At 45.8% G+C, this 24,135-nt stretch overlaps 1 protein-coding gene across 2 annotated transcripts in view; it reads left to right on the plus strand.

Annotated features, from left to right (window-relative positions):
- The window catches only part of AHCY (adenosylhomocysteinase), a 30,164-nt gene extending 9,067 nt beyond the window's left edge, over window positions 1-21,097 (plus strand). For both annotated transcript variants that reach the window (XM_080354749.1, XM_080354750.1), the window contains 6 exons: window positions 5,075-5,187; window positions 7,782-7,989; window positions 8,868-8,955; window positions 9,864-9,981; window positions 15,483-15,677; window positions 20,099-21,097. In XM_080354749.1, coding sequence (XP_080210875.1) covers window positions 5,075-5,187; window positions 7,782-7,989; window positions 8,868-8,955; window positions 9,864-9,981; window positions 15,483-15,677; window positions 20,099-20,230 — 854 coding nt within the window. In that variant the 3' untranslated portion in view covers window positions 20,231-21,097. The remainder of the gene's footprint in view (window positions 1-5,074; window positions 5,188-7,781; window positions 7,990-8,867; window positions 8,956-9,863; window positions 9,982-15,482; window positions 15,678-20,098) is intronic.
- Window positions 21,098-24,135: the final 3,038 nt, after the last annotated feature.

Here is a 24,135-nt window from a genome sequence, read left to right on the forward strand (position 1 = left end):
ACTTTTCCAGCCCTCCTGCTCTCTGCTTCTTTCTCCCCTCTTGTCCCTGATGTGAGAGGGACTGGTACAGCGTGGTGCAGCCTGTTCCAATGCCCCACAGCCCTTTGGGAAAGAAATTGTTCCCACATCCAACCTCAACCTCCCCTGGAGCAACTTGAGGCCGTTTCCTCTGCTCCTGGTGCTTGTTCCTGGGGAGCAGAGCCCGACCCCCCTGGCTCCAAGCTCCTTTCAGGCAGTTCAGAGATCAGAAGGTCTCCCCTCAGCTCCTGTTCTCCAGCTGAACCCCCAGGTCCCTCAGCCGCTCCCATCACACTTGTGCTCCAGCCCCTCACCAGTTTGGATTATTGGGGCTTCATTTTGCTCCCCATCCCTGTCTTACATCTGAGGGGGCTGGGTACCTGCAGCATAACTAGTCTGACTATTGAAGACTGAGGCACAGAGACGTTTACTATCCCTTGTCCTCTGTCACTGTGTTTCCCCTCACATCCACCAGAGAGTGGAGATTCTCCTTTGCTGTCCTTTTGTTTCTGATGTATTTATAGAAACTTTAGTGTTTTTTGGTTTTTTTTTAATTGTCTTTTATGCAGTAGCCAGATCCACTCTAGTTGGGCTTTGGCCCTTCTAATTTTTTCCCTGCATAAATTCACGACATTCTTGTAGTGCTCCTGAGTAGCCTGTTCTTCCTTCCAAAGGTCATAAATTCTCCTTTCATTCCCGAGTTCCATCTGCAGCTCTCTGTTCATCTTCTTCCCCATCGTCTCACTTTCCAACACACGGGGACAGCTGTTCCTGTGCCTCATATTTCGTTCTTGCAGAGTGACCAGCCCTCCTGGACCCCTTTGTCCTGCAAAACTGCCTCCCAAGGGGCTGAGCTGACCAGCACTGGCCAGGTCAGAGTCCGCCTGTGGGAAGTCCAAGGTCACAGGTCCACTGACCTCCCTTCGGCTTCTCCAGGAATGGAAAACTCTCCTTTTGTATCACAGAATTCCAGAATGTCAGGGGGTGGAAGGGCCCTGGAAAGCTCATCCAGTGCAATCTCCCCATGGAGCAGGAACACCCAGATGAGGTTACACAGGAAGGTGTCCAGGCGGGTTGGAATGTCTGCAGAGAAGGAGACTCCACAACCCCCCTGGGCAGCCTGGGCCAGGCTCTGACACCCTCACCCGCAACAAGTTTCTCCTCATATTTCAGTGGAACCTCCTGTGTTCCAGTTTGAACCCATTGCCCCTTGTCTTACCATTGCTGTGCCCAAGATGGCATCCAAATGTCACATCACCCCCAAGTCCCCCTCTGTTTGCAGACAGCGTGTTCAGTGGGTCCCTTTCCTGGCTGGCCTGTGCCAGGTGGGTCTCCCACACACCCCTCGAGCCTCCTGGGCCGTTTCCTCCCTGCTGTGCTGTATTTCCCGCTGACATCTGGTAAGTGGGGCTGGGTTTGCGCTAGAGCCAGCCCTGTGTGCTGCCCGGCCAAGGGGTTCGAGTGAGGCGCTGTGGTGGCACCGCTGTGCGTGGGTTGTGAGACCAGGGGTCCTGCGTGGGGAGCGTGCCGGGTGGTGCTGGGGGGCGCTGTTGGCCCGCTGGGGGGCGCTGTTGGCCCGCTGGGGGGCGCTGTTGGCCCGCTGGGGGGCGCTGTTGGCCCGCTGGGGGGCGCTGTTGGCCCGCTGGGGGGCGCTGTTGGCCCACTAGGGGGCGCTGCTGCCCTGAGGAGCGCGGGCGGGAGGGCTGGGGCGGGCGCTCCCGTGTGGATGCGGGGGAAGGAAACAACAGCTCACTGCACTTCCCAGGGGCTGGAGCACTGCACTCTGAAGATCACTTTAACAAGCTGTATTCTTTCTCACTTAATTGAGCTCAGGTACAAATTTGGGATAGCTTTCCTCCTTTCTTCCCCCTGGCCCTTGTTGGAAGGGTGACCTGAGCCCCTGGATTCCCAGCGGCTGTTGCCGTGGCTCCTGTTCCAGCTGGGCAGGTGAAATCCAAAGGGTTGAGGCAAAGCACCCACCTGCCTTCTCCCAGGAGCTGTGCTCTTGTAGCCTGCTGGGGAGGGACAACACCCCGGGTGCCTGGAGGGTGTGGGTGCCTGCTGGGGACCCATGTCATAGAATCATTTTGGTTGGAGGAGACCCTCAGGATCATTGAGACCAACCATAACTTAACTCTAATACTAAACCATGTCCCTGAGAACTTCATGTAAATGCCTTTTAAACCTTTCCAGAGATGGTGACTCTACCACTGCCTTGGGCAGCCTGTTCCAATGCCTGACAGCCCTTTGGGGAAGAACTTTTCCTAATATCAAATCTGAACCTCCCCTGGTGCAGCTTGAGGCCGTTTCCTCTGCTCCTGGCGCTTGTTCCTGGGGAGCAGAGCCCGACCCCCCCTGGCTCCAAGCTCCTTTCAGGCAGTTCAGAGATCAGAAGGTCTCCCCTCAGCTCCTGTTCTCCAGCTGAACCCCCAGGTCCCTCAGCCGCTCCCATCACACTTGTGCTCCAGCCCCTCACCAGCTCCATTCCCTTCTCTGCACTCTCTCTAGTATTTCAATGTCCTTCTTAAAATGAGTGGCCCAAAACTGACTCCAGGATTCAACGTTTGGCCTCACCAGTACTGAGTACAGTGGCACAATCATGTCTTTAGTCCTGCTGGCCACACTATTCCTGATACAAGCCAGGATGCTGGTGGCCTTTTTGGCCACCTGGGCACACGCTGGCTCATGTTCAGCCGCTGTCACCAACACCCCCAGGTCCTTTTCCGGCCGCTCTTCCCCAGCTGCAGCGTTCATGGGGTTGTTGTGACCCAAGTGCAGGACCTGGCACTTGCCCTTGTTGAACCTCAGACAATTGGCCTCAGCCCATTGATCCAGCCGGTCCAGATCCTTCTGTATGGCCTTCCCACCCTCCAACAGATTAACACTCCCAGCCAGCATGGTGTCACTGCAAACTTAGTGAGGGTGCACTTGATCCCTTCATCCAGATCATTGATAGAGATTAAAGAGAACCTTCGCCCTGGGTGCCCGGAGGGTGAAGGTCCATATGACTCTGCAGAGGCCTGGCCTGGCCGCGGGGAGCCCTCCCGGAGCCTGCAGGCCCCTTGTCTGCCTGACCCTTCCTTTGTCCCCTGTGTTCAAAGCCACTTGCTTAGCCAGAGATGCTGTTCTCATCAGCTTTGTCCCCGTTCCCATCCTGGGCTGTGCTGATGCTGTTGCTCCCAGCAGTGATGATGTTCTGCATGCTGTTCGAAGGGGTGATTCTCCACTTACCCTGTCCTGTGAACTTCTCATAGGTTGTGGTGGCCAGGCAGGTAGTGTCACTTGGACACTTTGATCCCTGGAATTAACAGACTGTGTAAATAACTCTTGCTGGGGGTTATTGTTGGTTCCCACTTGCCCATCCCTAATGGATGTTTGTGGCTTGGGGTTGAGCCGCCACTGTTGCTGGGGGTGACCTTGTGCGAGTCCTCTGGCCCCTCTGCTTTTGCTATTTGTGCAATAGGAAGGCTCGTGCTCAACTCTTTGAAATGGTAGGAGGGCTGTGGATAGAGCATGGATAAAAAAATGAATCTAGGAATTGGGAGTGATTATATGTTATACAGTGATGGAGATGAATTTAAAAAAATGATGTGGAAAGGACCAATATTTCTGTCTGTCCGTGTGTGCTCTCATAGGATAACCTGGGCTTCAACAGTAAAAGGGCCTGAACAGAACATTTTACTGATGTTTATTTCTCAGGATTTTTCTGTCAAATTGGCTGTAAAATGATTTTGCTTGTTAGCATCCTTTCCATTTTATTCTATGCAGTCAATGTGAAAGGTCACTTTCCTGGAGGGGGCAGTATATTCTCTGCATAAATCTCTGGGGTGCATTGAACTTCATATTAATAATTTTCATATTTTCTTGTGAATCTGAATTAGGTCCAAGTGCCAAATGGTTCTTTTTATAGAGATGTTGCTCGTGTTGGTGGTTTCAGCCTGATTTAGCAAATTTCTCTGCTTTCCCCCAGTAGTTCATACTTCAACAAAATAATTGGCTTGCAGTGTGCTTCCAGTGCTTAAAGAACAAACATAATTACCGTATCCTCTACAGTGGAAATTCAGCCAGACTGGATGGCTTAATTCCCAATTTATCATGTACCTTTTTGTGCAGATAGGCTTTCTCAGTAATCCGGGGGTTGCCCAGTGTAGCAACTGGACAGTTTGTGTACAATGAGGTATTATTGGGACATGACAGAGCAGAGATATCCAGGAGTCATGTGCATTAATGCCACTGCTGTCAAAACACCCACAAAGGCTCAGGACCCTTAAAGTGGGGGTGTCTTTACAGTGTTGGCTTTTCAGTGTAACATGAAGCCAGGTAATCCTGTGACAGTTCCTGTGCTATCAGTATCTTAGTCTGTGATATGATGGTGGGGTTTCTAGGCAGTTCTTTGTCTCTGGTCTCTACTTTCTGGACTGTTTTCAAACAAGGATATCTTTGAAATAGTGTTTTTTGATTGTGCTAGTAATACCCATGAAACTGAAGTTTCATGTAGCTGTTATCCAGGTTTAGGGGGAGTGTTGGCTGTTTGATCAGAGCTGAAGTTGATCACAACAGGAGGATTGGGAGTGGTGAACTGTTTGATTTTAGTTATTTATTGATTTTTACTTTGTTTTCAGCTGATCCAGGTGCTTTAGATTTAAGTGTTGTTCTCTAGGTACCATCTCCTTTCCAGCTATCTCACAAGAATGGACTGGTCTGTGGAAACATCACTGAGGTGAACAACTTGTCCTTTTTGTAGAACAGGTTTTTTTGATCATTTTGTGGGAAAACAGAGTGTGGTCTTTCCAGATTCCTTGGTCTAGAACTGGTCCCTTCCATTTTTGCATATAATATTTTTGTCCTGCTCTTTTTATTACCTTGTGGGGGAAGAAACTAGTTTGAAGTTTCAAGCAACTGTTTGAGGATCCACATGAGAGTTCTCATCTCTTCCCTGCTTTCTGCCGAGGGTTTGTTTAACTTGGTCCTCTCAAGGATGCTCCAAGCACCTGGATATGTTGATTTGCAGCGATGTTAACTCCAGCTAAGGTGAATCCTCTTCCTCTCCCTGCAGGAATTAGAGGTATTTCAGAAGAGACAACCACCGGGGTTCACAACCTGTACAAGATGAAGGCCAACGGGACCCTGGAAGTGCCGGCCATCAATGTTAATGACTCTGTCACCAAGGTAATGCAGCTGAACCCCTTCTGCCGTGTTCTGTTGTCTGACCAGTTCTGTGTTGGGATGTTGTCACTCCCATGCAAGTGTCCCTTCTCTTGCTGAGCTATTCTTGACCTGGTACTGAACAGATTTTCACCATACCTTTGAAGCGAGCCCATGATGTCTCTAATGGGACATGCCATTGTGAATATCCTGTTTTCAGAACATCAAGGGCTTTTTCTGCAGGTAAGGACGTGCATTCTTCTGCATTTTAGTAATGTGGAAGCAGTGTTGGAGGTCACAGCTCTCGGGGTGCAGTCAGTTCCTGTGGCAAGGGGCATGTCCTCACTCTGAGTAGCCTGAAGCCAGCAGGTAGGTGGCAGATACCGGCTGGAAAAGGCAGCGTGTCCTACATGAGCTTGTGGGTGGTAAGGGTCGGCCCATCTGCCAAGGTGAACAGCAGTTGCAAAGGACATGGCAGGAGGTATTTTATTCCTTGCTTAGCTGTATTACTGCTAGCTGAGACCAATCCTGGTGAACTGAGGGATGAGGGAGAATGTTTAAGGGTGCTGATGCTTTTTGGATGCAGATGAATGGTAGTGGGAACTTCAGGCGTGCTTAAGGTTTATGCATCTAGATGATTTTTAAATCTAGTTGCTAGATCGATTTCAAGTTACTATACTAAACTTCTCCTATTATGCATGGCAGTTTGCAATGTTTGGCCTGTTTTCTCTGCTGTTTGCTGTCTGAAGTTTCTCTATTCTGCTCACAAAGCTGCGTCTGGTAACTTCATTTTGTGGCTAGCGGGCTGGAATCCAGTTGATCTTAGAAGTTAGTTTGTCTGCTTCCTGTTCACCCAGATTTGTGCTGCTTGCATCATTATGATTAATACTGTTTAGCATATTTGGTAATTCAGATGTTTCTTAAGAAGTCTCTTGAGTGGATTTGGCTTGAGCTACCTTTACTGCCAAGCAAGTGTTTATTTTCAAGTGCTGTTTGGTATTTATGCAGTAAAATACTTGTACTAAGCACAATTAGATGTCCAGGAAGACATGTGACTGAGCTGACAAATTCTGCTCTCCCAGTTTGATATTTTGACTTGGTGCCAGCCTCCTATACTAGTATTTGGAGGATTATCAACTGGCACTAGCTTTGGAATTGAAGGATTGGTAACACATTTTCTGAAATACTAATGGCAAATGTGGCTGTAATGAGACTTACAGGCACTGAATCAGGAACTTGTGGATCTGATGTATAATTTCTTAAACTTTAGTCCTAGGCCAGCTTGTGATGCTGGGAGTGATATGCCAGGATACCTCAGAACTTGCTCAGATAATGCACTGGAGTCACAGCTGCAATATTTTTATATGTGGACTTTGCTTTTTTTAATTATAAAAAATTTTACAGTTGCAAGTTATAGACTGAAAAATAAACTGTAACATCTTATCTGTTAGGTGGCAACAGCCATAGCTGTAGGATAGGTCCTGTTTGAAAGATCAGTGCCCATACTCACATATAGGTGTCCAATCTTGATTGCTTATAGCAGGCGAGAGTGCTGCCTGTGCTAAGTAATGGCAAGAATGATTGTAGAAAAAATGGGGCAGGCTTTGGGACCAGAATTTGGCTGTGAATGTTGAGTTCTTCATACCCTTGCCTTGGGAAGCATAGCACAATTTTGATAGCCAGATTTTTTAGAATTCCTGCCATCTGTAACTCTTTAGGTAATCACATCTGTTTACACAGCCCATCCTCCTTGTCAAAACAAAGGTCCCAAGGAGAAAATGGAAGAGCATTACAAAAATCAGCACAGGAATATGTGTCTGAGCTCAGGAAGATGTTCAAGTGGAGTACTACTTGATGTCTGACTTAGCAGAGGAATTTTGATTTGGAGGTCAGGGCCGTTAAGCTCGTGTTAACGAGACAGCAGGAGGATGTTGTGCAATCGGACATTAGGAGGTGAAAATCAGGGGTTCTTGTTTGCAGTGACCAGTATTGTGAGTGGATACCTGCTGGATTTTTCTAGATCTGGCAGTGTTAGTGTAACTGTTGCGGGGGGAAGATGTAATTTTGATCTTCCTGGGCTGCAGGAACCAATTTCTCCTGGTTGGTGTGGGCAACTTGCTGCTTCTGAAAGGCATCTGTGTCTTGCAAAGCTAAGAATGTGTGCTAACCAATTGGCCAGATATTCTGCTGGCATTTTTCGCCTGCCCGTGGCTCTTGGTTAAGTTAATTGTCTGACAAACAGCAACAGAGAACTGATGAACATCTGGTTAAGGAACTCAGACCTACCTCTGTACGCAGGAATTGTTTGTGCTTTTACTTGGTAAATTCAGATTACCCGTAGTAAACTTTTAACAAGTCCAAGCCCTAGTCAGTAGACACAACTTATTTATGAAACGTGTCTCACAATGGCTGTGCTGAAACCTGTATCTGGTATAACCACATATATTGAAATGGGATAAATAAAAACATCAAACCAGGTTATCTTCTTCCCATCCCTCACTGAGGTTCAAGTACTTAGCTGACTGTCAGCCTCCTCCTTGCATGAGTCCTTTTTGCTTCTCTAAGGAATTTTTGAGTGACTTTCATCGGTTCTGAAACTGCTCCTTTTTCTTCCACAGAGCAAGTTTGATAACCTCTATGGTTGCAGAGAGTCCCTCATCGACGGCATCAAACGTGCCACAGATGTCATGATTGCTGGAAAAGTGGCCGTGGTGGCAGGTTACGGAGATGTGGGCAAGGGCTGCGCTCAGGCCCTGCGCAGCTTCGGAGCCAGAGTCATCATCACCGAGATCGACCCCATCAATGCGCTGCAGGCAGCCATGGAAGGTGAGAGCTGAAGGACGTGTGGAATTGATGCAGCTGATGGAGGGAGAGCTGAAGGAGATGTGGAATTGATGCAGCTGACGAAGGTCTCTGCATGTCAGCGCAGGGCAATAAATGAGAGTTGGCCAAGAAAGTTTCAGTGATTTACAACCCTCTCTCCCTGTTCAAGTAGAGGTGACTCCAGTTTAACTGTAGGAACACTTTCCTTACAGCTGGGGAAGGAGTTTATGAATATTGGCCTTGAAGATGTGTTTGGAGTCAAGGATGTAGAGACCACAGTGGAGTAAGGCCCCTGTTTCATAACGTTGGAAGCCTGGTTTTGAATGGGCTCATTATCTTCAAGTTGTGCAACTCTAACCTCCAGAGTGGGTTAATACTTCACTAGAGTATCTCCACAGTAAAACACTGGGCCCACAGGAGATGTTTTTGGAGAGCAATGCCATGCTCTGTGCCTTCCCAGCTGTGCTCATGGTGTGCTCTGGCCCCTGCACTCCTTCTCTTCTGTGGGTGCCTCATGGAACTGTGCATTGTAGTACCAGTTTATCCCATTTCTATTCACACCCCACTAGAACCTGCAGGTGTTGTGGGTGCACTTCCCTGTGCAAACTTCACCCTCTGAATCCTGTCTGAGTGCTGTGCCAGATACTATACCTATGGACACAAGACACTAATGTATAGATCTGCAGATTGGAAGCAGGTGAGGGGTAGGTGTCTTGGTGCTGTGTTGGTATTAATATGAGTATACCCTCTACCTTGCACCATCCATAGGTCAGGTGTTGGCACAGACTTCCATTTGTACTTTTCTACTCGTAATATTGTAACCCATTTGTTTAATAAGTGCTGGTGGTTGAGTAGAGGAGTAACTTTTTCTCTCGTTTCAGGTTATGAAGTTACAACCATGGAGGAAGCGTGCAAAGAAGGCAATATCTTTGTTACCACCACCGGCTGCACTGACATTATTCAGGGCGGGTATGGTGTAACCACTTGCTTTAGTGAAAGCATACATGTACATTTAGATTTTTTTAAGGGAGTCATAAATTGTCAACAGTATGGTGAGAGTTAGCACACAGTCTCATTTCTGGACATGAGTTTAGTGAGAAATGGGGCCTTTGATCTTTCAGTTCTGCTGGATGTTGCCATGTTGCAATTGGTTTTGTCTTACAGATGTAATGATGGTGAAACAAAAGCTGTAGAGGGATAGATGGACTTTTGGAGAACGAGAACATCAGGGCTAAATTCTGTGTCAGGACAGATAAATGTGAATGAAAGAGGAGGTAGATGAAATTGAAAGGAAAAGGTTGAAAGTGAATCCATCTGTGAGTATGCATAGACTTGAAACTAGCCTGTTCTCAGTAAACTACCCTGCAGGTTTTTGTTATTGCTTCCTAGATCTCAGTTTGTAGCCCCTCTACTCTGCACAAACTCATTCCTATTTTTCCTGTTATTATACATGTTTTAATGGAAGGTTGGATTAAGTGGGAGGAGATAAGTCCATTAGTCTCTAGAGATGTAAAACTGCTGGAAACTTTAAAGTCATGAAGAAAACCATTTCTTCTGTGTAAGAAAGAAATAACTGTGGGCATTTTAGTTTTGACCAATTAAAGAAAACAGTTTTACTTTTCATACTGGGAAACTATTTTCTCTCCAATAACCTCTTGCATCCTTGGGAAGTGCCCTTCCCTAGAAGCTTGAGGGTTTTTCCCAGTAGACTTTCCATATCTGGAAGATTATGAGACTCTCAGATCTTGTGAGAGTCACATGCAGCCAGTGAGCCAGGAAAGGAAAGTTTGTTTCTCCTTAAGCAGAGCTATGGACCAGAGCTGAAGTGCTGAAGAAGAAATTTTTGTGCATTAACTTTTGGTATAACTTTTTTGCAGGCACTTTGAGCAGATGAAGGATGATGCCATAGTGTGCAATATTGGCCATTTTGATGTGGAAGTGGATGCAAAGTGGCTGAATGAAAATGCGGTAGAGGCGGTGAATGTTAAACCTCAGGTAAGACGGCCTTGGCACAAACTCTCCTGCTAGAAAGCAGCACTAGCTACTCGGCATCTGTTTCCAGAAAGGAGGATATTTATTTCCAGGTACTTTATGTTTCTGGCTTTCTTGGAAGCTGCTCTTGCTCTGTGCTGGGCAGAATGGAGATTTTTGCTCATCCCCAATTAACCTGGAACAAGCTGCACATTGTATTCTTGTGTTGGCATTAAAGCAATTGGTTCCAGCCAGTGCCCAACTGTACAGCGTGGTCTCTGGTGAGGGGTGCCTGGTGTGGATGCATCTTTCTACGTGTGTTCCTACTTTGACAAACAGGACTCTTACCCCTTAGCGGTGGTGACAATGGCATCAAGTTCAAGTTAGCTTTGATGTTTGGGGTATAGTGAGGAGGTATAGAAATGTGCTTACTTTGATAGCCTCCACCTGGAAACAATACCATCACTCATTTAAAAAGCAAGTTAGATGACAAATACAGAACAGACCAAGAGAGGCTGTATAAAACTTAACAACAGAGCCCACAGACTGCGTGGTGGCTGCTCTGAATTTCCTCTCAGGAAGCTGCTTGCTCATGTAGTGCCCTGCACCAGAACAGTCCTGATGCAGAGTGCCAGGATTGGAGTAAATCTCAAGGGAACATCCTCTGGGATTCTGCCAAGGTTTGAAAAAATTCACACCTCTTTGTTTTCAAAGCATTTTTCTACTTGGAGCCTGAAGTGTTGGGAAAGCCCATGTGGAGCTTTGCCAAACTCAAGACTTCTCTTCCAGACTCAGTGGCTTCGTTTTAGAAACCTGTGGAGACCAGAAATCTGTGCATGGGCAGACAAGGCGAGATGTTTTATCCTTGTTCAGCTTCTATTCCCACTGTGTGTTTATTTCAAGCTGTGGCTCAAGCTACACAGGAAAAGAGGGATCTAAAAATGTCAGCTTTTCAGCTGTGTATCCCAGAGCAGCAAAACAGAAGTAAACTAAATCAAAACTGGTTTGTAACACAAAACAGTGCATTGAGGGAGAGCATCACAAAGCAAACCAGGCTCTGTCTGACTTGGCGTGGGACTTCTGGTTACCTTTGGAAGTGGGAATGTGTTTGATAACAGGATTCTGGGGCAGGTTTTCTGCTTTTTTAGAAACACCACACCCAAATGTATGGCCTGGTAAATCTCTGTCTACCCTTCCAATTCTCATAACTTCCCTGTGGCTTATTTGCTACCCACATCAAATCCTTACTAAGCAGGTGTGAGTCTCTTCAGTATTCTGTGTGCTGTGGGTTCAACTAGGTGTGAAGTTTAGACCCTCAAGTTCTCACTGCGTTCAGGTCTGTTCTTGCCTATGAGCTCAGTGTGGAGCTGACTTTGCTCGCTGGCTCTTGTCCTAGAGGAGTGTGCAGCTCCCTGCTTGCTTTTGGGTAGCTTGGGTTTTAAAACTAAAACTGGAACTGCTCAAAAAGGAAATACTGAAGGCTAAATTGAATGTTAATGTGATAATACACAAACTACCTGCACATGGCCATTCAGTGTGGCTCTTAAAGTCCATATGAAGAATTCTAAGTGTCATTATTGATGGATGTAGTAGTCCCTGTTTCTTTATATTCTCTGGATGGGAGGAGTCATTCTGTCATAGACGTATTAGATGCGATGAGGTGCAGTCTAGTCCAAGGTATGAAAACTCTAACAAGTTTCTGGTTAAAAGCAGAGTATTACCTTATTAAAGGAATGGAATTAGAGTCCAGATCATCCATATGCTTTAATGGTGAAGACCTGCCTCTTACCCTGAGTCTCTGGTCAGTTAGATAAACCGCTGCTGTCACAAGCTGGAGGGTCAGAGGGACCCAAAGGAGGAACCTGCTTACAGAGAAAAGCTGTGACAATAGCTGCCCACCATGCTGTGAGTGCCACAGATGGGTATGTGTAAGTCATTAGCTGAAGTCTGTAAAAGATGTCTCTGAGTGGACCAACTCTGTCTCGGCTTGATCCACAGATCTGAAGCTGAGAGGGAAACTGGGGGAAATAGCATGTCACCCTTGGGCTTTTCTTGTACTCTTCCTTACCCATCTTCTGGTTACCACTGGGGATGGGATGTACCTAGACATAATTGTGATTTTACGTCGTCATTCCGTGTGAAGCTTTACTGAAGTGAGAGTGGCCTGTAGGTTTGTATGCTGCCAGTCCCTGGCTCAGGGGAGTACTTGGGTTTTCTTGACTTCTGGCAGTGAATCTGCAGCACTGTGTAGTAGTGTGACTCTCCAACTGGACTCTGTTCTGGGTGTATTTAGTGCCATATGTAGCTACACTGTGCTAGTGCTATGTTCCTGTGCTCTGTTTTGTGTCTGTTTGGATTTGTTATTTCTAAAAGACTTCAGACCTACGTGACAAGGTAAGGAGGGACCGGCTGAGCAGGTGGTATGTGAACAAGTTCTGCTGGCCGAAAGCTTCATTATTCGCTTCATTATTCTTTGCTGTTTTCATTCTCTGTGCTCCTTTACCAAGCCTGATTGCAGAGCTGCTGGGCAATTGAGCAGGACTGGACTAAAATATACACGCATCCCAAAAACTTACTTGCTTCAAGAGGGAGGTGCAAAGCTGAGAGGGAAGACTTGACTTCATAGCCCCAGATTCCATGTTTGAAACAAAATAAAGGCTTGAAGGAGAGATTTGCAATGGCTTAACTTTTTTGGTCATGCATTAACTTTAGGTTTAGAAACAAGCTCCCAGGGGGTGTCCTGCAGCTTCTGTCCCTCCTCACCTGCACAGAAATTCATCTGCATGTGTTGAGACCTTTTTCAGGGCAGCAGTGATGATTCATTACAAGAAATGGATAGAATTGCTCTTACACTGAAATTTGGGAAGGAAATCATCAGTCTGCTACTTAGGCTATTGCTGATTCCTTGGTTTTGTTGCTCAGATTCATGAAGGGGACTCTCATGTGGTCATCTTGTCCCCAGTCTTAAGGGGAGACCTCAAGGGCCTCAGTCCTGTGATAAGAGCTGTGACATCTTGCACTTGTCTTTAGAATCACGTATGTTTTCTCACATCAGTGTTCTGGGTGAGGTGTTCTGTACTTTGTAGTGCCAAGTACCAACTCTCTGAATATTCAGACTTGTACTAAGATCTGACAGCTTTTTTTTAATATCTCGTAGCAGGGAGGGGAATATATATTACAAGAGGAAAGAATCTCTAACCACCTATGAAGACATCTGTTTCCTGATAAGAGAATTAATACCAGAGCTGAGGGTTGCCAGGCTTCACCTAGAGGTACAAAGTAATTGTGAATGTGTCCAACATGATAGTTTTCATACCATGTGGTCTCCATTAACAAGTGGTGAGCTGCTATAAGAAACATTTAATACTTGGGAAAGGAAAAAGGCTTATTGTGCCATTGTGACTCCTCTGCTTTTAAAGTACAGTTAAGGAGGAAACGGGCTTATTACCAAAAAGGTGGCATGTTGTTTTGAATAAGGGTTTTCACTGCACTCCCGCTTAGCTGCAATCTGGTGTTAGAGACTGATGTGTAGCACAAGCTCAGCTCTAGAGGGAAGGGAAAAGTCAGGCTGGGATCAGTGGACTCTGGCTCTGAAAATAAATTATTCATGTATTACGGTGTGGAGAGAAGTGTAAAGCAGACAGAATGTCCAGAGCAGGCTAAATACTGATGGTGCAAGGGAAGAGGCATTTGTGTAAGTGTGGAGAGGAACGTAATGCTCACATAACTTGAGTTCCACTTCTCTAGCATTTTCTTGAGCTTCTAAATCAGACTCTTTACCTGTAGATGAGATGTGTTTTCACTTACACCTCTGCTGATGCCACTGCTATTTCATATTTCTTTCTCTGCAAAGGCACTAATTTGCGTTGCCCATGTTACCCTGTGCATTGAACGGGTTATATCAGCAGATTGCCCAATATACATCATTCTGTGCCCAGACCAGCAGCTGTCTGGGTGCCAGCTGTGGCCATCACATGGATACCCACAGCTGTGCCAGCTGTGTGGCCATCACAGGGATATGTAGTATCTTGACACCCAAGCCACTCAATTCAGACTTCAAAACCTAAATGTTACTTAACTGCTACCTTGTAGCAGGTTAATCTGTAAATACAATGCTTAATATAAGTACTGTTGTGGCTGTTCTCAGGGATTTAGTGTTCTGCTTTCTGGCTGCTCCCTTCTTGGTTTCATTGCTTTCTCCCATAGTCTTATGGCAGCACAGATGGTATTTTTTGAGCGGACTGGGCGCTGTCACTGCTGGTCCACACTGGAGAATCGACATCCATAAGAAATGTGGTGCCTGCTCGATGGAGAGCTTTCTTGCTAACCCTACCTGGCTGTGCTGCTCTTGGACCTGAGGAAATTCAGAATGTTACTTAGGGCTTCTGTTTGAGGTGGTTACTGTCTGCAGATGTTGTGCTGAAAACACAATAATCTGTTTGAACTCAAGAAGTAGAAAATAGTGCTGTGATTGGAGCATAGTTGATTAAAACAGGTGGAGGCACAGACCGGCTCTGAAGGCAAAATACCTGTTCTAACAAAATGGTTTCTGTCGGTTTACTTATTACATCTCTGCTAAGGACCTGCACAAAGATGTTTTTTCTGAAAATGGTGTTGTTATAATTAAAGCTTCATCCTATATGGCTTTCAACTTACAGGATGAAGATTTAAGAATAAAACAAAGTGTGTGTTTTGCTTCATATTACATAACTTTTGAGACTAAAAGTATGAAGACAGCTGTGTGTAGCTCTTTCACAGTTGCTGTGCCATGACAGCATAAAATAAATGGATTTGTCTGAGGCATTAACCTTTGTCAGAGTAGGTTGTTGATCATCTTTTAAGTCTTCCAAAGGTTGGCTCTGCTCCCACATGCTTATCATGACATGAGCAATAAATACCAGTGAGTACTGAATATTCTGGTAACTTATATGCCATGTTGGCGTTTCATGGTGGGCTTTAATATTATAACCCCCCTACAGGCCTGATGACAGGGGATAGAATCACTAGTGACAACTTTTACCATTGCAGGAGCCTCTCTGGCCCATACAGTTGAGGCACATACTGAGTGACATTATCTTTCCGGGAAGAATTCTTTCCTAATATCTAATCTGAACCTCCCCTGGCGCAACTTGAGGCCGTTTCCTCTGCTCCTGGCGCTTGTTCCTGGGGAGCAGAGCCCGACCCCCCTGGCTCCAAGCTCCTTTCAGGCAGTTCAGAGATCAGAAGGTCTCCCCTCAGCTCCTGTTCTCCAGCTGAACCCTCCAGGTCCCTCAGCTGCTCCCATCACCTTTGTGGTTAAACATGAAGCAGATACTCAGAGTCATGTTGTGTCAAGTCTCAAATACCTACAGGCTTTGCAAACACAGGCTGGGAATTGAGGGAGAGGTGTCTCAATTGTAATCCAAGTCTGTGCTGCAAGGCCACTGCTGAACTGTTGATGTTGGAAGAAAGCCCACCAAGCTTTGCATGTTTTAAAGTGCTCTCTTCACCCTGACATGGCACTGCTCTTGCTTTTCCCCACACAGGTGGATCGCTATAAGCTGAGGAACGGCCGTCACATCATCCTGCTCGCTGAGGGCCGCCTGGTCAACCTGGGCTGCGCCATGGGTCACCCCAGCTTCGTTATGAGCAACTCCTTCACCAACCAAGTGCTGGCACAGATCGAGCTGTGGACCAACAGTGACAAATACTCTGTCGGAGTCCATTTCCTGCCAAAGAAGGTGAGTTAGAGTAGCAGAAAGATGCAAGCTGCTAAGTAAACCAACTTCAGACATGATCATGCAGATTGATTTTTATTTGTGCTTGGAGTTAATTTTCCTACTAAATGTTGTGTCAAGGAGCTTCTGTCCCTCAGTGAACACTTGGCTTTGGTCCTGTGGATTCTGCAGAGGGCTGTTTTTTGTGGCTGACCTGTTGTGCAGAGCTGAGACTTGTCTGTCACATGTGATAGGATTGTCCAGTCACTTTTTGGCTTGACCTGGGGCTCTTCCCTAAGGTGCTGAAAAGCCCTTTGCTGCCTCAGAGTAGTCAGGGAGCTTCTCCCAACCAACCCAGTCCTTCTGCTGAACGTCACAGGATCACAGAACCACAGGATGCTTGGGGTTGGAAGGGACCTCTGGAGATGAGTCCAACCCCAGCGTTCACGGCAAATGTTCACATGTGTACCCAGCAATGTCTAGTGGGGCAGAGCTGAAGCTGGAGTGAAACTAGGAATCACTTCTACTGCAGTTGATAGTCTGGGTCCCATTTGCACCTGAGCAGAGCTTACCACAGTCTGTTCCTAATAACATCACAAAATATTAATGGCATATTCCCTCAGGTTTCCCTTTAAACTTATCTCTCTGCATTCTTTGTTCTTGGAAAAATCTGGATCATGTCACAACTTGAAAATTCTTTTCACAAAACTAACCTGGCTATAACTTTGCAAAACAATCCTGAGAATTTGAGATGGCCATTGAAGAAGGTGCTGGAGTTAAATCCCACTGCCTTTGAAATGCAAACAGGTGTGAGAGTAAATGTGAAAATACTTTCCATTTGGGGAGTACAGAATATATATGTTTGGGCTTACTTATGAAGTGTTTCCTCAAGAACTTCCAAATCTACCTGTTAATGTTCAAGCATACCAAAAGTACAGTGTAGGAGTTGATCAGCAAACTCACACGTAATCTTTAAAGGAAAAGATTTGTTGACAATTCTCTTGTAAATGATAGTCCAGTGTTGCTAATAAAATGTGGCTTCATGCTCTTCCTGAATAACAATTTTTAGTAAGTATGCCTGACCTGGCAATGAGAAGGAATGCCCAGATCAGCTGCGTGCTAGTGGAGCACATGGTAGTGATCTCTCTGGTTCATATACTGTGACAAAGTATTCTGTTCACTCTGCACTCCATAGAGCATTTCAAAGAATAAAACAGTTGTCTTGTCAGAACCAACGGAAGATGGGCAGAAGAGCTTTCTGTGATAATTTTCTGACAGGTATCTTTCCTTGTTCTGTGTAGTAACTTTGAGGTCCAAATGTAAATCTAAGAATTACTGAATACCTTACATTGCACTTTATTTGACTGCAAGAACATCGCTTTGCTCAGCTGTTACAAACATATACACCCTTTTCTACAATGGCTGTTCCTGGAAATCTGGGCAAACTGCTGTGTCCATGTTCTTGGCACCAAATTTGTCTGTTCCTATGCTCAGCTGATTTTAAGGTAAGAGTGTCAGCTTACCCATGTATAAATTTGTGTAGCTTTTTATCTAACTCTTGACATCCACAAGCTGAAGCAGCTGTGAAACAACTGATCTGTGCTGCAGTTTGAGAAGCTGATTTGGGAAATGTCAGGAACTCAGCTCTAAGCTGAAGTACTTCTTTTGCTTCTAAACACAGTCCTACCAGTTAGCTTTTCTTTCTTTCATGATTTTCCTGACTCTTACGTGGTGTGCGATGACTTTCAGAGTTCCCTTCCACATTCTTCCACCGCTTTGTCTTAAGATTTTAATTTTGTCTTTTACATCTCTGGCTGTGTTTGTTCTCTAGAGATATTGGCAGTTCCATATTACTTACTATGAGCAGGTTGAGCTGCAGTGAATGAGTCTCTACAGATGTAGCTTTTTACTGGGTTCATTACAATGGGGTTACTTCAGAGTAGTTGCTTGTTACCACAATCCCTTTGAGTGGGAAGTGTAGGACTAGTTATTGAGTCATTTAGGACATGTTGGTTCACACAAGCTACAGATCTGGCCCTTGGTTGTTTTGTTGATTTATTGCCCTTCAAACGTATTGCAAATTTTCACATCCGTTTAACTAGGATGGAGGAAATATCACCAGTCTTTCCCGTGCTGCTGGAGTTTAGATGTACCTGTTTTCTTAGCAATGATTACTGGTATTTTGCAGTAATGACAAATGGTGATCAGACTTGTTCTTCTGTTATTACTGACTGGAAAAGTGGGCTGATTCCAATGGGATGAAGTTCAACAAGGCCAAGTGCCGGGTGCTGCACTTTGGTCACAACAACCCCCTGCAGCGCTCCAGGCTGGGCACAGAGTGGCTGGAGAGCAGTCAGGCAGAAAGGGACCTGGGGGTACTAATTGACAGGAAGCTCAACATGAGCCAACAGTGTGCCCAGGTGGCCAAGAAGGCCAATGGTGTCCTGTCCTGTATCCAAACCAGCGTGGTCAGCAGGCCAAGGGCAGTGACCCTTCCCCTGTGCTCTGCATTGGGGAGGCCACACCTGGAGTGTTGTGTTCAGTTCTGGGCCCCTCAGCTCAGGAAAGAGATTGAAGTGCTGGAGGGTCCAGAGAAGAGCAACAAGACTGGTGAAGGGACTTGAGCACAAGCCCTATGGGGAGAGGCTGAGGGAGCTGGGCTTGTTTAGTCTGGAGAAGAGGAGGCTCAGAGCTGAGCTCAGCACTCTCTAGAACTACCTGAAGGACAGTTCTAGCCAGGTGGGGGTTGGGCTCTTCTCCCAGGCATCAGCAATAGGACAAGGGGCCATGGGCTTCAACTCTGCCAGGGGAAATTGAGGCTGGATATTAGGAAGAAATTCCTTACAGAGAGAGTGGTCAGGCATTGGAATGGCTGCCCAAGGAGGTGCTGGACTCACCGACCCTGGAGGTTTTTAAAGTGAGGTTGGACATGGCACTTAGTGCCATGATCTAGTAAACAGACTAGAGTTGGACCAAGGATTGGACTCAATGATCTCTGAGGTCTGTTCCAACCCAGTCGATTCTGTGATTCTGTGTGATTCTGTTATTACTCAGCAGCAGCTGATCCTTTCTCAGTGCTGTCCTTTCTGCCTTTGAATATCCTTTCTGGCTGTGTGTTCCCCTCTGACACAGCAGCTGGTTTACCATTTTACTGTTTTTCTGCCTCTTCTGTACCTGTTTCCTGTAGCACTGGACTGTCCTGTAACCTTACACAGTTTTCAGTTGCTTGAGTTTGCATGTCTGCCTGACACCTCTGGGATAAATAAGGTATATCAACATATTTCTGAACCCATAGCTCACCTTGGCTTTATTCTTGATTAAAGCAATGCCAATAGATACCAGTATTCTTGTTGAATTAGTGATTGTGGAATGAATTTCTTAATACTCTTAAGATGGGATATTTGGAAAGGAGATGCGTTTTTTGTTTTCCTAGTATTAGAACTTACCTGAAATTGTAAGACGATCATCTAGTATGTCCAGGTGTCTTTTTAGTGGAAACATGACTGGGGCTTTACTGTTCTACCAAACTGGATATTCTTATCTCTGAATGGTTTGATCTCTCTTCTTGTTGGATGGATGTAGATGTGTATTTTGAAATGGGCTTGACTATATAAAGTTGTCTGTTGCACTTAAACTTAACTGAACTCCCACAAAAACATGGGGCTTTTCCATCTGGACGTAGTTCTGTGATCAGAGCAGATGCCTCTTTGCTCAAGCGGGTGATGTGTGTTAGCAGGAAAAGAGCTGTCTGACTGTTCTGTGTCAGCCTGGTAAGTCCTCCTTGGGCTGCCGTTGGTTTTCACATATTCATTTCTCGCCATTGACCACGACTTCCTGAACTAGGCTGAGAGAGGTTCTCCTGCCCCTCTGCTCTGCCCTGGGGAGACCACACCTGGAATCTTGTGTCCAGTTGTGGCCCCTCAGTTCCAGCAGGACAGGGAACTGCTGGAGAGAGTCCAGCGCAGCCACCAAGATGCTGCAGGGAGTGGAGCATCTCCCGTGTGAGGAAAGGCTGAGGGAGCTGGGGCTCTGGAGCTGGACAAGAGGACACTGAGGGGTGACTCATTCCTGGGGATCAATATGGAAAGGGGCAGTGTCAGGAGGATGGAGCCAGGCTCTTCTGGTGACAACCAGTGACAGGACAACAGGTAATGGGTGCAGACTGGAACACGAGAAGTTCCACTTAAATTTGAGAAGAAACTTGTTCCTGGTGAGGGTGGCAGAGCCTGGCCCAGGCTGCCCAGGGGGTTGTGGAGTCTCCTTCTGTGCAGACATTCCAACCCGCCTGGACACCTTCCTGTGTAACCTCATCTGGGTGTTCCTGCTCCATGGGGGGATTGCACTGGATGAGCTTTCCAGGTCCCTTCCAACCCCTGACATCCTGGAATTCTGTGGACTAGTAGGACTCCGTTTTAATATTCTTGACCCAATGTTTTTTTTTCCAGCTGGATGAAGCTGTGGCTGCTGCTCATCTGGATAAACTATGTGTGAAGCTGACGAAGCTGAGTGACAAGCAAGCCAAATACCTGGGCTTATCAAGAGATGGGCCATTCAAGCCAGACCACTACAGATACTGAGCAGGTGGCACTACCCACAGACTGAAGTGCAGGGATACAACCTTCCAAAGCTCTTGTGTGTGCTCCTGTGGGCTCCTGAGAACAAGCCCTTTGCCATGCCCCTCTGTGCTACAGACCCCGTCACTCTTACCAAGGAAGCTTCAGAGCCTCATTTGTCAGGGAAAAATCACTGTGACTCTTGGAATTAGAATTGGTTACTTAGCCAACCTTATGGTGAAAAGGAACCCGCACACCTTTTCTTGGCTCCTGCTGTCCCAATAAGGGGAGCAAGACACAAGATTGCTAAAAGAAAATGCATAATCTTGTCAAGCGTGTGGCTGGCAGGCTCTTTGAACAGACCGACAGATAGGATGGACAGCATGGGGAGCGGTTTCTGCAGGGAGATGCTTTCTGCCATGCCCTGCTCAAATTAGATGAACCCTCTTAGGAGCCTGGCAGTGTCAGGCTTCTCTCCACAAAGGTGGTATAGCTGAAGTGTGTGTTGTGAAACTGGGGGAACTAGGGAGGAATATATGTTGGTCTCCTTCCTATAAAAGTAATTTAATCTCCTAATTGGAGATTAGAGCTGCGGTGGTTTTTTTCTGGGTTAATTTACTGCATCGGTTTTGGTCTGAACAAAGACCCTTCTATGCTTCTTCCATATCAACTCGAGGAGGTGTGAGGCAAGAGTGACTTTTTTTAGCAGCTTTCTAGTGTGCTGTGAACAGCTGAGAAGCCGCTGAGGGGGTGGTTACGTTTAGGGACCCTGTTCAATCCTCTGAGCAGCACACTTCTACCCCAACTGGGTTTTTCTGGGTTGTCACATCTGCTGTGTCTTGTTTGTCACTGACTCAAAGTGCTTTTATTAAAGATCTGACTGTGGCCTGACTTGTTTTGCGTAGTGAGATGCTTTGGATTTTGCCATGGATTTACTTGTTTTTGTGATTCTTAAACTACGGAAAATGTTTCATGTGTAATATCCACATGGGGTTTCTAAAGGCAACAACGAGTGCTGTGGCTAGTTTGCATTATTTACTTGAGCTGGAAAAAGCTGCTCATTATTCGAACATTTGGAGGGTTGAATCTTACAGGGGAAAAGCAAAACAAATACTTTTCCCCTCTGCACACACAGATTTATCTCTATGTATGTCATGGAAATCCTCTCTTGCCACTCTCCTCTTGTCAGCATTGTCCAGCAGGCCACTCTGTTTCTGGATATAAGATGAAAGGTTTGGTAAGATAAAACGTGCTTGAAGTGCTCAAAGATTCATGTCCAAGCATCAGGTGTGTAGTCAGGGAGTAATTAAAACATGGTGTAGAGTGTGAACTACTGGAGGAGGGAAAAAAGGAGATGAGTAAACAAGGTGTTGCTCAGTATGCAACTTTTTTCATTGCTTTGTTTTGCATCGACCTCTAAAACCCACCAATTTTAACTGAATTTGGGTGCCACAAAGCCACCATCAATGATTCCATGATCAGTAATGAGGATTATACATTGAACTTACTAATGATGAAACCAAAAAGGGTTTAATGTTCTGCAAGCATCCTTTGGAACTGGATGGGGGCTGACATGCCTTCTGCTTGTCTAATTCCCTGAAACTCCACAGCAGGGAGATGAAACTTTAGGATATTGAGAAAGTCTACAGCACAGTTCTTTTACTTCTTGTTTCACCTGTAGCATCCAGAGCCACCTCTCATCAAAGCTCTTAGTTTTGTAACACTCTGGTTTTCATTTCATCAACTGCAAAATCATTTCCGTAAGGAAAGATTAAATGGGCCACATTCGTAGGCACGAGCTCATTTCATCTGTTAAAACAGCAGCATTTTAGAGGTAAACTGAAGAGCATCTTATTAGTTGCAATATTGCAAATGTTGGAAGCACCTTTAAATTGCTTGGTAATCAGGCTGACACCCAGATTTTGTTTTGAGCCAGCATTTGTCTACTTTGCATTATTAACTTGATTTTGACTCAGAACAAACATTTGATGGTCTTGTTTTTCTTGCCCTCCAAAACTTGCTTCCTATGTGTATTTTATTAATAACTGGTCAAACTCCTTTTGACCCTTTTTGGCAGTGAAGGCCATTGCCTGTGATATTGTCTGACCTGCCATTGAGATGCTGTTTTGTAGATAAAGAGTGACATCTCTGACCAAACCCTTGCACTTGAACGATAGTAATAGCAATGGAAGGATGTTGAACAACTTGAAAAGAATAAAGGCAAGTAAACCATCTGGTGTGCTCATTTAGTGCTCCTAATATTTGCTTCCCAAATGGAGAAATTGTTATGGATTGAATGACAGCTTTATAGTAAGGAGCTCTTTTAAATACCAAAACCTTCTAGATTAAAGTGCTCTGGCTCTGCCAGATATTTCTGGGATGTTTTCAGGGTGAGGGGTCACTGGCTGTTGAATTATTTACATGCATCTGCTCGCATTTCTGTTCTACAGGTGAAAGACCATTTGCCTTTGATGAATGATGAATCTGATAGTAGAGGGTGAGCAATGGAGGTGTGTATTTAAGTGTATTAAAGTCAATAGAAGATTTCTAGTGATGCAAAGGGGCATGAACTGGATCACCGAGGAGGATGTATTTTTACCTTTTCTTGCTTTTATAACTACTAAATGAATGACACATATGAATTGTGTTAAGACACTATTACCACCAGTTTAGGGCTCTCGTATTTCAGGTCAGGATTTCATCTCCAAGGATTTCCTGGATAGAAATACCTGTGCATGTGCCATGCAGAAATTGTAATATCTTTTCACTGAGAAATCTTGCAGAAATGACTAAAGCCTCTTATTTCTTCTAGGAGAGGTGGGAGAGGGACTTAGCCATGTGTTGGCTGTCTGCATATCATCTGAGACGTTTGCTAGTAACATCTTTATATTACCTCGAAAGGAATATGGAGGCACCGTGAATTTAACAAGGGCACTTTGGGAGTGGTTGATGGGTCTCTCAGGATCCCCAGTGCATCTCTGGCCTTGCTCTGTGTCCTGTAGGCCCCGTGTCGCATCCGCCAGCCTTGTCTGGCTGTTCCTGATGGGGCTGAGATGGCACTTGGCACCTGTGCTGATGCTGCTGAACTCGTCCTTTTCAGTAAATCAGTTATCAGGGGAAAAAGTGTGTGTGCGGAGGAAGGCAAGTTTTTATATAGCTCCTCTTAGCTCCTTCAAGTGCAAGAAGCAGAAAATACCTGTGTTCGTTCTGGAGAACCAGAGAAACCTAAACTAGCCTGGCATGCCAGACTGACACGTGGATGTCTTGGTCCCCAGATCAGTGTAATTTGTTGGGGAAGAAAATTCCACCAAATCCTCTCTAGGTGTGAAACTTCTCTCACTGTTGCGAGAGCTGATCACGGCAGAGCTGCAACTCCTGCTGACTGCAGGGTCCTCAATATATTGTTGGATCTGAAGAAACTGGGAGCATTGTTGAAGCATGTTAGTTAAGTTGTCACCAGAACATCTCAGGATCTCTAATCTGGAGCTTTCTGGAGTGGGTGTTATCTTTTCTGTTGTGTTCAAGAATGACATTAAGCATGTAATGAGGACTGGGTTGTTACAGCAGGTCCTGTAGCTGGTGGTGTAGGTAACTTGGGTGAGGAGCCACAAGGTCTTGCTTCCATTTTGCAGGCTTAAGGAGCTACTGAGAGTGAGGAAATGCAGTGCAGGTCTGTTGTGTGTGTTCCTGTGCTTTGTGCTCTACCCAGTTTAAGAAGGACAAAGGATTACTGGAGGGAGTCCAGTGAAGGCTGCAAAGATGCTGATCTTTCTGATGAGGAGAGACTGAGAGAGCTGGGGCTGTTCAGCTGGAGAAGAGAAGCTGAGAGGGGATCTCATCAGTGTTTATAATTATCTCCAGGGTGGGTGTCAGAGGATGGACCAGACTCTGTTCAGTGGTGCCCAATGCCAGGGTGAGGGGCAACGGGC

Source organism: Nesoenas mayeri (assembly GCF_963082525.1).
Source record: "Nesoenas mayeri genome assembly, chromosome: 16".
Lineage (NCBI taxonomy): Eukaryota > Metazoa > Chordata > Aves > Columbiformes > Columbidae > Nesoenas > Nesoenas mayeri.